The 12543-nt window shown below is 41.6% G+C and overlaps 1 protein-coding gene across 1 annotated transcript in view; it reads left to right on the top strand.

Moving 5' to 3' along the window:
- Positions 1-6164, top strand: part of CGA (glycoprotein hormones, alpha polypeptide) — a 30413-nt gene extending 24249 nt beyond the window's left edge. Inside the window, exons 3-4 of the mRNA XM_060236812.1 lie at positions 2227-2417; positions 5852-6164. Of these exons, the coding sequence (XP_060092795.1) occupies positions 2227-2417; positions 5852-5935 (275 nt within the window). The 3' untranslated portion in view covers positions 5936-6164. The remainder of the gene's footprint in view (positions 1-2226; positions 2418-5851) is intronic.
- Positions 6165-12543: the final 6379 nt, after the last annotated feature.

Genomic DNA, 12543 nt, shown 5'->3' with positions numbered 1-12543 from the left:
CAGAAGGCTTATTCCAATTTAAATACATTCCTTTTGAGCTGGCTTCTGTGGTATCTGTCCTCCAGAGTGTATGTATACAATATCTTAAGATAGCAAAGGTGTTACATACTTCCAAGAAGATATTCTAGCATATGGCAGGGATTAGTCTGAAAAGAATTCTATCCTTAAAAGAGTTCTGTAAAAGCTTCACTTGCATGAATTTACCATAAGCGAAAACGTTGATTTTGGACAGAATCTCCAACTTACCTGTCTCTCAGAAGGGTATACTGCTAAAATCAGGCCCAGTAAAGGCCATTTAGGTACCATCAGAACAAGACAACAAATATAATTTTGGATCTATCCTTGGATTATGTGAATATTGCTAAAAGTTTGCACAACAATTTATCATAAAACTAGCTCTTTTTTGCTATTTTATCTTAAAATGAAAATAAATTTGTATGAGATGCATAGCGTTAAAAGAGTTTAAAGAAGATCAACCATTCTATTACCATCAACTAGGCTCTATTACCATAAGCAGATATAGCTGGGTGTCATCAGCACAACCCAGCCCAAAGCTCCGCACCAGCTGGATGAGGGGGTGCATATACATGCTGAATAACATTGGGGAGAGAATAGCCCCTTGTGGGACACCACACACTAGTGGGTATCATGATGGCTGTCTCTCTAATACCACCCTCTGTCCCTGACCTTGGAGAAAAGAAACAAGCCCCTTCAAGACAGTCCTCTGAATCCTCACACTGGTGAGGCGGTGGGACAACAAGTCATAGTTGACCATGTCAAACACTGCTGGCAGATCAAATAGCAACCAACAATAGCAAAAGAGCTCATGGCCGTGATTATTAAACAAAAAAGTGAATACATTCATGAAAAGTAATAAAGGTGATAGTGTACAAAATGTCTGATTATATACATAACAATAAATATTTTACAATAGGCATATGTGCTAAATGTATAAAAGCCACTGGATTTCTTGACCCAAAATAATCTTGCAGACTTGGAACTGTGGGAACAAAAAATACGCTGCATAAGCAACAACCATTTGCATCGAGAAAATTTCAAATTTCAGGTGGAGACCTGCTCCTTTCTTCAGTGCTCCTGTAAATATGCAGATGTGCCCCCTAATGGGGCTGCTAGCCGGGACAGCCATTCCACAGATCGCTTCATCAAGTTTCAGAATGGGGGCATGCAGAAAATGTCATCCTTCAAGTTGTTAACTTGAGCACATTGAGTCAAGGCAATGCTGGCAGAGACATTCCAGGCATTCAAGCCCAATGCAAATAACAGACATACAAAGAGATTCTGCTGTCCTCAGAGCTGAAAGAAGATGGAACATCTCAATCCTACGATATAGAAAATAGCACATGAAGAGGATGCTTGCTGACTTGGATTAAAAAGCCTGGCAGACACTACTGCAGAAGAAACACTGATGTGTTCCGCCATCCTCTCCCTGACTCTTTCTGCGGCTTTTGCCTGGATATGCTAGAACTTTGTCTGCAGACAAAAGAGTTTAAGAATCCCTGTTGGGTGTGTGGAGCTTATTGCATAGTGTTCAAAAACTCCTGGGGGAGTAAGGAATAAACTAGTTAGTTGCTCCGCCAATGGAAAAGTGGGCAGGTGGGAGGGGGAGCAATGGTGAAAGAAGGCAAGGAAGCAGAGGATGTTGCCCTCCCATATTTGCCACTAGAGACCTCTGCTTCACTTGACCTCATTACAGTACTGGCCTTGGATTTATCAACAAATTTATTGCAAACCATCAAAGTGATTATAATTGTTTTACTCATATTCTACTTGTTACATGTCAAGCAGGTATATGATGAGTCAAATAAATGACAGAAAGAAAAGAATAACACAAAAACAGACAAATACGTAGAATTTTTGTTAAATGAAAAAAAGGAAGATTCTAGGGTTTTCTAAGATTACAGCAGATGACCAATAGCTGCAAATAATCATTTCCAGATAATATAGTGACAGTAGATGATATCAGATTCTGTTCTCAATTTCTATAAAGAATTTCCCCTTGATCAATGAGATGTCTATTCATGAATTGATAGCATGCATTGAGACTTTCATGCTACCAGTACTAATCACTTTGAAACTAAAGCAGCTAGAGAGGCAAATTCTTTCTGTCACCTTTTCAGGGACAAATAACTAGGCCTGATATCATGTATCGGCATATGATGCATAACCTAGAACAAGATTAACTTATTTTTGTGTTCTTTTTGATAGGTTGTACAGAATGTCAACTAAGACTGAATACACACATGACAGGAGTGCTCAACGGGCAGCGTGTTTTCCAGTGTGTAGGATGTTGTTTCTCAAGAGCTTACCCCACTCCCATGAGGACAAAGAAAACAATGCGGGTCCCAAAGAACATTACATCAGAAGCAACATGCTGTGTAGCAAAAGCCTTCACAAGGGTAATGCAACGCAGGGTTGTTTTCATGTTGCATGTGTATCTTTCCTGTTACTCCAGAAAGCTCTTGAATCCACTATGCATGCATGAGGACTACATGCCTGCTTTGGGAAAGAGACCACCTAGTTCTCATCCTTGTACAAAGATTGCCATGGAGAGGAGTGAGACAATAGTAGCTTGAGAGCAGGAGCGTGGTGGCACCCAATGAAATTATTGGGAAATATGTTCAGAACAGACCAGGGGTAGGCCAGACTGTGGCTCGGGAGCCGCATGAGGCTCTTGAAGTCCTCACCACCCCATTGGCCAGGTTGGAGAAGGAATTTCTCTCTTTAAATCACTGCTCCAAGCCAAGCCAGCCAGCAGCTTGAAGAATGCATTTAAAGTTAAAGTCGCTTTCTTTCCCTCTCCCTTTCCCATCTATTCACTTCCCTTTCCTTCCCATCCCCCCTTCTTCCCTCCCTCCCTCAAACATCTGGTATTCATATCTTGTAGCTCACAAATATCTGACATTTATTCTATGTGGCTCTCATATTAAGCAAGTTTGGCCACCCCTGGAACAAAGGCAAATAATTCTTTACACAACATAATTAAACTTTGGAATTCTGTGCTAAAAGAGGTAGCATAGATATCCTGGTCACAGGAATAGATATCTTTAAAAGGGATTAGACTGATTTGTGGAAGAGATGTCTGTGGATTTATTTATTATTATTTGGATTTATAGATCTCCTTCCCTTGTGCACAGGGGTCAAGGCGGTGAACAACATGTCAATAAGCACATTCATAATCAAAATTAAAAACAGTTAAAACAGTAATAGATACAATAATTAATTACAGTAACTAATTGCAGAGGAAGAGGAGAGAAAACAAGGAGGCCAGGCTTGATGGAATCCAGCTGATGCTGTCCTCAACCGTAGGCCTGGCAGAACATTTCTGTCTTCAGAGGCTTAAGCTCCCTCTCCCTGCTCATTGACAGACAGATTTGAACTGAGCTCCTGTGTGCCTCTGAACTACCTTCTGAGCACAGAACTTCCAGCACACATCTAATCAAAGTGGTCACAAGAACTTCACAACATTTCTTTTATTATGTTGAGTCATTTCTCCTTGCTGCCCTCCAGAGTTGCCAGGTCCAACTCAGGAAATATCTGGGGAATTTGGGGGTGGAGCCTGGAGCAAGGTTGTGACAAGCATGTTTGAACTCAAGGGAGTTCTGGACAGACATATTTGCTTATGCCTCCTCTCAAGCTGTTTTCCAAACTCATAATATCCCTGGGGAGACAGAATGTGCCACACCGGATAAACTTACATGCAGTGGGGTTTTTTGTAGAAAAAGCCCAGCAGGAGTTTATTTGCATTTTAGACCATACCACCTGGCCTGGGAGCATGTGGCTGCCACACGGCTGGTTGGGCCAGCCAGAGCCCTGGCAGAGCTCCTCTCCTGTGGACTCTGGCAGAAAAAAAAGCCTTGCTTACATGTAACCCATCAGTACATGTATAGCCCCCAATGAGGCAGGCAGTAGCTCCCCACAGCATTTTTCATTGGGATGATGGGATAGAGAGAAAGCTTAAGTCTCTTCTCACCATTTGCCAAGTACCAGCCCCAACAGGGTTTGTGTATGGCTGGGAATTAAGTTCCAAGCATGGAACTCTGAACCGACATTGAAAGGACAGTGGTGGATACAGGACACAAGGACTTCATAATCAGTGAATTTGCCTTGAGTGACAGCACAGTATTTCAATTGCCCTTCATGTCCACTGTTCCTGTTGGCTTGGAGAGGGCATTTAAAATTCTTCGTAAGCAATGGGTCCTGCTTGTGATTACATCGTCTATTTGCTCTGCTGCTATGCATTTTGTGAACATAGTTACCAAAGATAGGGGTAGGAGACAGAAGCAGAGGCAAAGATAGCTGCCAAAGATAGGAGTCGGAGACAGAAGCAGAGGCAACAGGCAGCTGGGACCACATGTTGGTTTTTTAAAAACTGTGCACATCCCTACCTGAGAGAGGTGAGGTCTTACTCTGGAACAACTAGTTACTCTAGTTACTAGAGGCAGTTGACAGGTACATATGACAGAAGCACGTACAGAGCACCACATAGAGGGGATAAATGGGATTGAGCATTGTGGCCCCACTCCTGCTTGGGGCTGAATGTAAAGACCCTTTCCCAGCTATGCACATCTGCCGTAATGTAGGCATTGAGCTTACATGTGCAGAAACCACATGAACGCTGGCTCTATCCTTGTAATCACAAACAATGCTTTTCCCAGTGTCCTTGATTACAGGGACATGCCCTATGCAAATGGCTGCAGCCGATTTATGGCAACCCTGTCAGATTTTCAAGGCAAGAGACATTCAGATGTGATTTGCCATTGCCTGCTTTGTGTCATGACCCTGGTATTTCTTGGAGGTTTCCCATCCAAATACTAACCAAGGCCAGCCCTACTTAGCATCTGAGATCTGATGAGATTGGACTAACCGGGGCAATCCAGGTCAGGGTCACCCTATGCACATACCATTTACGGAATACAGTGACCCTACCCCTGCAAGGTTTGCCAAAACAAGAACATCGAACCTTCACATGTATAGTTCACACACATTTAAATAAACTGACAGCTGTATCAGCTGGTTTACTTAATGCTGTATAAATGGTTAGAAAATTACATTAAGATTTGAAAGAGCCAAGTTCAAATTCCCATTCTCTCTCCGCTTAATTTATCTCATGGGATTGTTGTAAGGTAAAAATTGAAAATGGAGAATAATCCACCCTGAGCTACTTGGTGGAAGGGTGAACCAAAAAATATGACAGATGGATTGTAGTCTTCCTGCAATTTGCATGCATCACGCAGGGCTTTTTTTGAGCAAGAACACACAGGAAAGCAGTTCCAACTGGCTTGGTGTCAGGGGGTGTGGCCTAATATGCAAATGAGTTCCTGCTGGGCTTTTTCTACAAAAAACCCCCTGCATGCATTAATTCAGTATCAGTCTTAAATATAGATTCAGGTTGGGCTGAAGCAGTAGAACAAAGTTTGAGTCCAGTGGCACCTTCAAGACCAACAAAGTTTAAATCTTGATATAAGCATTGGTGTGCCAAAGAAGTGTGTATGCACACCAAAGCATATAGCCAGAGTTAAGCTTTGTTGGCCTTAAAGTTGCCACTGGACTTACACTTAGTATATTGTTTGCCATATAGAATAGGCTAGTGCTGATCAAGAGACAAAATTACCAGTCCTCTTTGTGTGTATGGGAATAATATCCTTATGGACTCGACCTAAGATTCCTGAACCACTAATTCAATAGTAGTTCAGATGGAAATAACTGTTTGGCATAGATGAAAATTCCCAGTGTGGTACAACTAAGGGTTTGTGGGGTTTTTGGCCAGCAATCAACATCAATTTTTTATTTTTTTTAATAATACATTATTCTTTGTTTTTCTTCTTCCAAGATTCCCCTTGACCCTGAGGGCAACACAGCCATGGAGAATCACACTCTTTGTCACTGCAGTACTTGCTACTACCATAAATCTTAAGACATCTTCGACTGGACAACAGATGGAGACAAAGGGAGTTTCATCTTGTTTGGGTTTTGTAGGAATACTGCATACATACTATTAGTTTCTGAATGATGAAAAGTTCCATCCAGCATCTATGGAATACCTTGTTCTTTTATTTCTTCTTTATTTTCCACATATTGAGCTTGGCTAAGTATGTGTCACTATTTCTTCTAGGGTCCAAATATAGAATTCTGCATGATAAAAAGCCTTGTTTATTTCATATATAAGGTGTGAATTAATATATACATTTCTGCCCCAAGAAAAGGATATTATAGCTTAAAATACCTCCAGTAAATTCCAACATAACTGAACCCTTTCTTTTATATAAAAAAAAAAGAGACTGCGAGTGCAATCCAAAGAATACCACCCTTGTAAATCCATTTAAGTAAATAGGCTTAGAAGGCTGTAACGTTCCTTAGGATTATACTGTACGTATACAAGGGTTTGGGAATCTTTTTTTTAAAGGGTCAAATTACAACATTTCAACAAGACTGATTCTTATTGCAAAGATAATATCAATTAAAAGGAAACCTTCTGTAATAAGTTTAAATTTCTCTTGGTTCAGTTTTAAACATAGTGCTTGTGTTTGACTTAAAAAAATATTTCCTTTTCAACAGAAACATGAAACTTATCTCTGGTTAACCAGGCTATTGTCTGAAAGCTCATGCCATAAAATAGGAATTGACTCAAGCAGGGGTTTCCACACTCAAATGCCAGAAGATGCCTGAAACTCACCCCAACACAACTGACCTGCTAACAGCATTGGCTTGTAGCCTTGAAAAGTATAGGATTGTACAGAATGCTGTTGGGGTTCCAGTGTCCTTACTGGGAACTCAAAAGGCACAATAAAGCTATTGATATATCTAATTCTTAATGTGGCAAGATCTGTGGATGTTTAAATCCAGAGACTGGAATCATGAAGAGACAAGACTGATCTTTCTACTAAGCTGAGAAAAGCTGCAGGTTTACAAAAAATCTGAAATTAATCATAGTAATTATTATAATTATTATTATTTTATATATCTAATAGTGATGTGTCCACCATCAGCAGATAGCTAAACCTGTGGGTCATGGTCACACAGATTTTCCTGAAAACTTGGAGGAACGCCCCCCCCCCCATTCCCAGATTTGCAGAAAAATGTGAAATTACAAAAAATAGAGGATTTAACCCCCCTCACAATATTTTTATTTTATTTTATTTTATCAAATTTATATCTCGCCTTCTCCTAACGGGCTCAGGATGGCTGACAACAGTTAAAAGCCACATAGAATATTAAAAACGATATACAATAAAATCAATTCCACACAATTCCACATAAAATCCAAGATGCACGTCAATGTTTCTGAATATCTGTGTTTGTCCAGTGGGATTGTCAGTGCTGTGGGGCATTTGCTACCTCCTCTTAGCCATTGAAGGCGAACTTAAACAGTTCGGTCTTACAGGCCCAGCAGAACTGTGGTAGGTCCCGCAGGACCTTGATGTTTTTGAGGAGGGCATTCCACAGGGTTGGGGCTATTGTTGAAAACGCTCTGGCTCTAGTGGTGAAAACAGAGCGTTTTATTTTATGGTGGTGAAAAGAGAATAAAATAGAATGATTTATTTTCCACTTGCCTGTGGAACTGGCTCAACCACCACAGGGAACCACTCCAGGCCTGGCCACAGAGGTCAAGGGCACTGGGAACCTCTCTGGCTCTGGTGGTGGAGGATACTGTGAAGTCCTCTGGGCGCAACTGCAGTGGGTAGCAGGAGGCTCTCTGGTCTTGGCTACAGATATATCTTTGTACCCAGACCTATGGGATCTAGAGAAGAAAAGGAGGAGGAGATTGGATTTATACCCTGCCCATGACTACCCGAAGGAGTCTCAGAGTGGCTTACAATCTCTTTTTCCTTTCCCTCCTCCCCACAACAGACACCCTGTGAGATAAGTGGGGCTGAGAGAGCTCTAACAGAAACTGCTCTTGAGTAAAACAACTCTGAAAGAACTTGTGGCTGACCCAAGGTCACAGCAGGTGCGTATGGAGGAGTGGGGAATCAAACCTGGTTCTCCCAGATAAGAGTCTGCACACTTAACCACTACAACAAACTGGCTCTCAAGTCAAGAAACATAGTAGGGGATTCAAAACTGATGCTGTACCTACTGACATTCTCCTGAACAGGGATATGAGAATGGTAAAAGGCCCACACTAAAGTGTGTTCATGGAAAACAATGGTATAATACTCTGCTTACATTTCTGCTTCCACCAGGATTATATATGTGGTATATACAGCAGGATCTCATTTGCCTATTAGGCCACACCCCCTGGCATCACCATTGTTTTGCACAGAGCAGCGGGAACTCATTGCCTATTAGGCCACACCCCCTGCCACCAAGACAGCCAGAACTGCACTGCTGCTCAAAAAAAGCCCTGGGTATATAATAAAAAGTGGACCATTGGAAGCAATGGAGGACAGGGCACCTTCTTTGGGGAGCCATAACTCGGACCCCGTAAATCCAGTCCTCACCAAACTTGGAGAACAGGTAGAGGAGAGTCAGCCAAAGATCTTCTACATGTTTGGTTCCTCTAGCTTGCACAAGACCCATTCTATACACTCCTGAACCCATGCCTGTCATTTCCCAGAAAGCACTTCCTGGGGGCACCTTTTGGGGGGCCCTGTAAACCCATTGCTAACTGATGTGAGCTTTCTGTATTTTTTGTTAGGGAGGCGGACTGTAGCATCCATTTGCCTTTCATTTAGGTCCTGGAAAAAAGTAGTTTAGACGTAGGTCCCAGCTCAAAAAGTTTGAAAACTACTGCACTAGATACTTTTTGGGGTGCCTGCTGCCTGGTTCATGTTTTGACATTATAGTATTAGAGCACCATCTAGTGGTGAAATAGATTACAGATTCTGGTTTTTTTCACTGAAACATTAAAGAAAAGAAAATGGAATATATATATATATATATATATATATATATATATATATATATATATATATATATATATATATATATATATATATATATATATGTGTGTGTGTGTGTGTGTGTGTGTGTGTGTGTGTGTATTCCACCTTTCTCACAGGGACTGAAGGTGGATTAAAGGAGTCAATACAATCAACAAATGGGGCTGTTCAATCAGCAATGCAGTAGGATTATGATGGTAGAAGTCTGGAACCAACCTGAAATCTGAAAGACAGAACTGAAGCATAGCAGAAGGATTAACATGACACATATTAAGAGGTGCAAAAATTACATAGTAGGATCCTACATACTGTATGCTGTACACAGTAGTATATACTATAATTTATCCAAGTAACTTAGTAAACCATTTTGTACAGTGCAGCCCTCTTTAGCTGTGCAGAAAAACCCTCTTGAATAGTTTGGTTTTGCATAATTTGCAAAAATCTATTCCATAAGGTGGGGGTCATAATGGAGAAAGCACATGTACAGGTAGTTGCTGATTTTGCCTACCTGCAGGCTAGTACCTGCAGAAAACCCTGCTGAGATAAGTGAAGCTGTCATGGCAGAGCATGATGGAAAAGCTTGTCCCACAGATAAGAGGAACCAAGGCTACAAAAGGCTCTGTAAGTGATATCTAATGGAGTCTGGTAACTAATGGGCAGCCAATGCCAAATAGGAGTAATATGCATGCTCCTGACAATAGCCAAGACTTGGTCTTCTGTACCAACTGGAGCTTCTGAACTGATTTTGGAGGGAGGTTAGTATAGAATGCCTTAGAGTAGTCTAGCACTGATGCTGCTGTGGCATGGATCCAGGTGGCCAGAGCAGCCATATCGAGGCTACCTTATGGCCTAGACTGAGCTGGTAGAAAACTTTTTTTTTGCAGCTGTATTAACTTGCTTTTCCAGTAATGGAGTTGGAGCCATTATAACGCCAAGGCTTTTAATGGAGTCAAGGATCAGCTGAACTCCATCAAAAGTGAGGAGCACAATGTCCTTCAAGATCTCCACCTTCTCAACCAGCATTACTTCTGTCTTTTCAGGGTTTAGTTTCAATTTGTTTATTCTTAGCCAATTAACCACAGCAGTCAAGTAGATATTCAGGACCTCTACCACATCACCAGGAGATTTGGTTATAATATAAAGAGCTGTGTATTATCAGTATATTAATGATAATTAGCCCTCCAAACTACAAGCGATTTGCCCTAAAGGCTTTATACAAAGATTGAAAAGCATGAGGGATAGAATTGTGTCCTCAGGTATCCTATACCTGAGGATAGGTTTCACACTGATGATTACTGGCAGGCCCAAGACTAGGGGTTCTGCCGCTACCGGCAGACCCCTGCGCTGGGCCCCCGCAAGCCCATTTTTTTGGGGGGGGGGTTGCACATGCATAGTGCACGCAACATGATGATGTCACTAGTGATGTCACCGTGCAGGGTGACATGGGGGAGAAAGCAACAGGCAGTGCACAAGACTGCTGCCTTACTGCCACTTTCCCCCTGCTGTGTCTGGCCATTTTCAAGCAGAAAGCAGCCACCACACTCTTTGGAGTCTTCCTTGGAAGCCTCCAAATAGTGCGGCAGCTGCTTTTGGCTCGAAAGTGGCTGGGTGGCGCTAAAACACTGCACTCTTCGGAGGCTTCTAAGGAAGCCTCCAAAGAGAGTGGAGGTTGAGTGGTGCCGGGGAAGGGGCAAGGGGCGTAAGGGGGCACCTGGTGGCACCCCCAGGTGGGGTGGTGCCCTAGACAGCCACCTACCCTGCCTACTCCCACATGCCAGCCCTGATTACTGGTTTCCAGTAGCAATCCTTTGAATCTGATCTGTGAGGAATGATTTGAACCAGCTCAACACTCATCCCCTGATATCTACTGCCTCCAAGTGCCTCAACAAGATGGCATGATCTACTGTAACAAAGGCTGCAGATAAATACAGTAAGAGCAACAGAGAGGCATGACCTTTGCTACACTTAGATGGAGGTAATCAGCTAAAGCTAGAAGAGCTGTCTCCATCCCATAGCCTGGCTTGAAGCCAGGTTGAAGAGGATCTAGAGTAGATGAGTTGTACAAGAAGACCTGAGTTGATCTGCTACTGCTCTCTCAATCATCTTGCCCAAAAAGGGGAGATTAGAGAATGGGTGAAAACTGGCCACTGTTTTTCTGTACGGATGGTTTGGTAAGTAGTGGATAGATAACCACCTTTTTGAGGGGCAGGAGGAAGATGTCTTGAGTTAGTAACTCGTTTATAGTAGATACTAAGGGTTTGTTGAAGTGGCCTTACATGATTTTAGCAGCCAGGATGGGCAGGATACCAGTAGCAGCATTCACAGATCCCAGGATCTTGTCCACATTCATTATAGAAACTGGGACAAACAATCCATGAATAGACCAGGTGGTGTACTAGGCCTATCTTCTAGAGTACCTGTGTTACAAATGACATCCAGATCAGAGTGCATTCTTGATATTTTATCAGCAAAAAAACTTGTCAAAAGTATTACAGCTAATTATCTGTTCCTAGGACAGCAAAGGCTCAGGTTTAGACATCTGCAGATGCTGAGCTGTTATGAACAGTTGGGATGATTGTGAACGAGCTGATGCTGTAATAGTAGAAAAGTAGGCCTTCTTTGCCACCTTCATCTCCACTTCATAGGTCTTGCAATGAGCTCTATAGTGTGATCTGTCTGATTTATTAGGATTTCTTCGCCAGCACTGTTCTAGATGTCTCCCAACCCTTTTCAGGATCACCGAGTTCTATGGTAAAACAGGAATCTGTTTTTTTTTATCCAAAGGGCAGTATAGATCAATGAGGAGCAACCTTGTCAATAGCTTCAAAGAGCTTTACATTCCATCCTTCTACCCAGTATTCTCTCTAAGCTGCGTGTGTGAAAGGCCTAATTTCAAAATTGTACAAACTCCTACTTTCAGTAGATATATAAGGAGAAAACCAGTTATTAAAATTTCAGACCCATAGGCAGATGGACTGTGAAAATAGATTCAAGAGCGATCATTGGGCACAAATCTGGCACTCATTTAGTAATACAACAAAGATCTTTTTGCTAAGGTTCCAATTTTTTAAAATAACAACTAGATGGTATTTATCACCACAGAGATTAGCTACAATAAACCCGAAGATGAATAGACTTTGTTGGAAACTTGTGGAGAGAAAGCAGATTTTTTTCATTGTTGGTGGTCGTGCCCTCAAGTAACATCATTTTGGCAACAAATCTCTAAGCAGATAAAATTAATTGTGGATATGGGCTTACCTTTTCTACCTGAAGTCTTTCTCCTGGATCTCTTTCTGGCTGATTTATTGTTAGAGACTCAAATTAAGCAGATTTCCTTGCTTTTAATGGTGGTGAGAATAACTCTTGCCCATAGGTAGAAAGAGAACAGAGTACCTTCACTTTCAGTGTTGCAAAATAAGTTATGGGAAATTTTTGTGCTAAGTAAAAGTACTAGGCACACTTTTGATGCCCACTATGTAAAACAACAGGAAAAATTTGTTGCGTTGTGGCATCCAGTGGTAGAATATTTAATTCTGAATGACATAATTCCAGATAATAAATTGTATAGCTTTTATTCTTTTAATATGATATTTTGAATTGTTGACAAATCATCATGCTATATGAATACTTTCCTCCTTTA

This window comes from Heteronotia binoei, chromosome 1 (genome assembly GCF_032191835.1).
Source record: "Heteronotia binoei isolate CCM8104 ecotype False Entrance Well chromosome 1, APGP_CSIRO_Hbin_v1, whole genome shotgun sequence".
Lineage (NCBI taxonomy): Eukaryota > Metazoa > Chordata > Lepidosauria > Squamata > Gekkonidae > Heteronotia > Heteronotia binoei.
The sequence above is the reverse complement of the archived record's forward strand: the minus strand, read 5'-3'. Positions and strand labels throughout refer to the sequence as shown.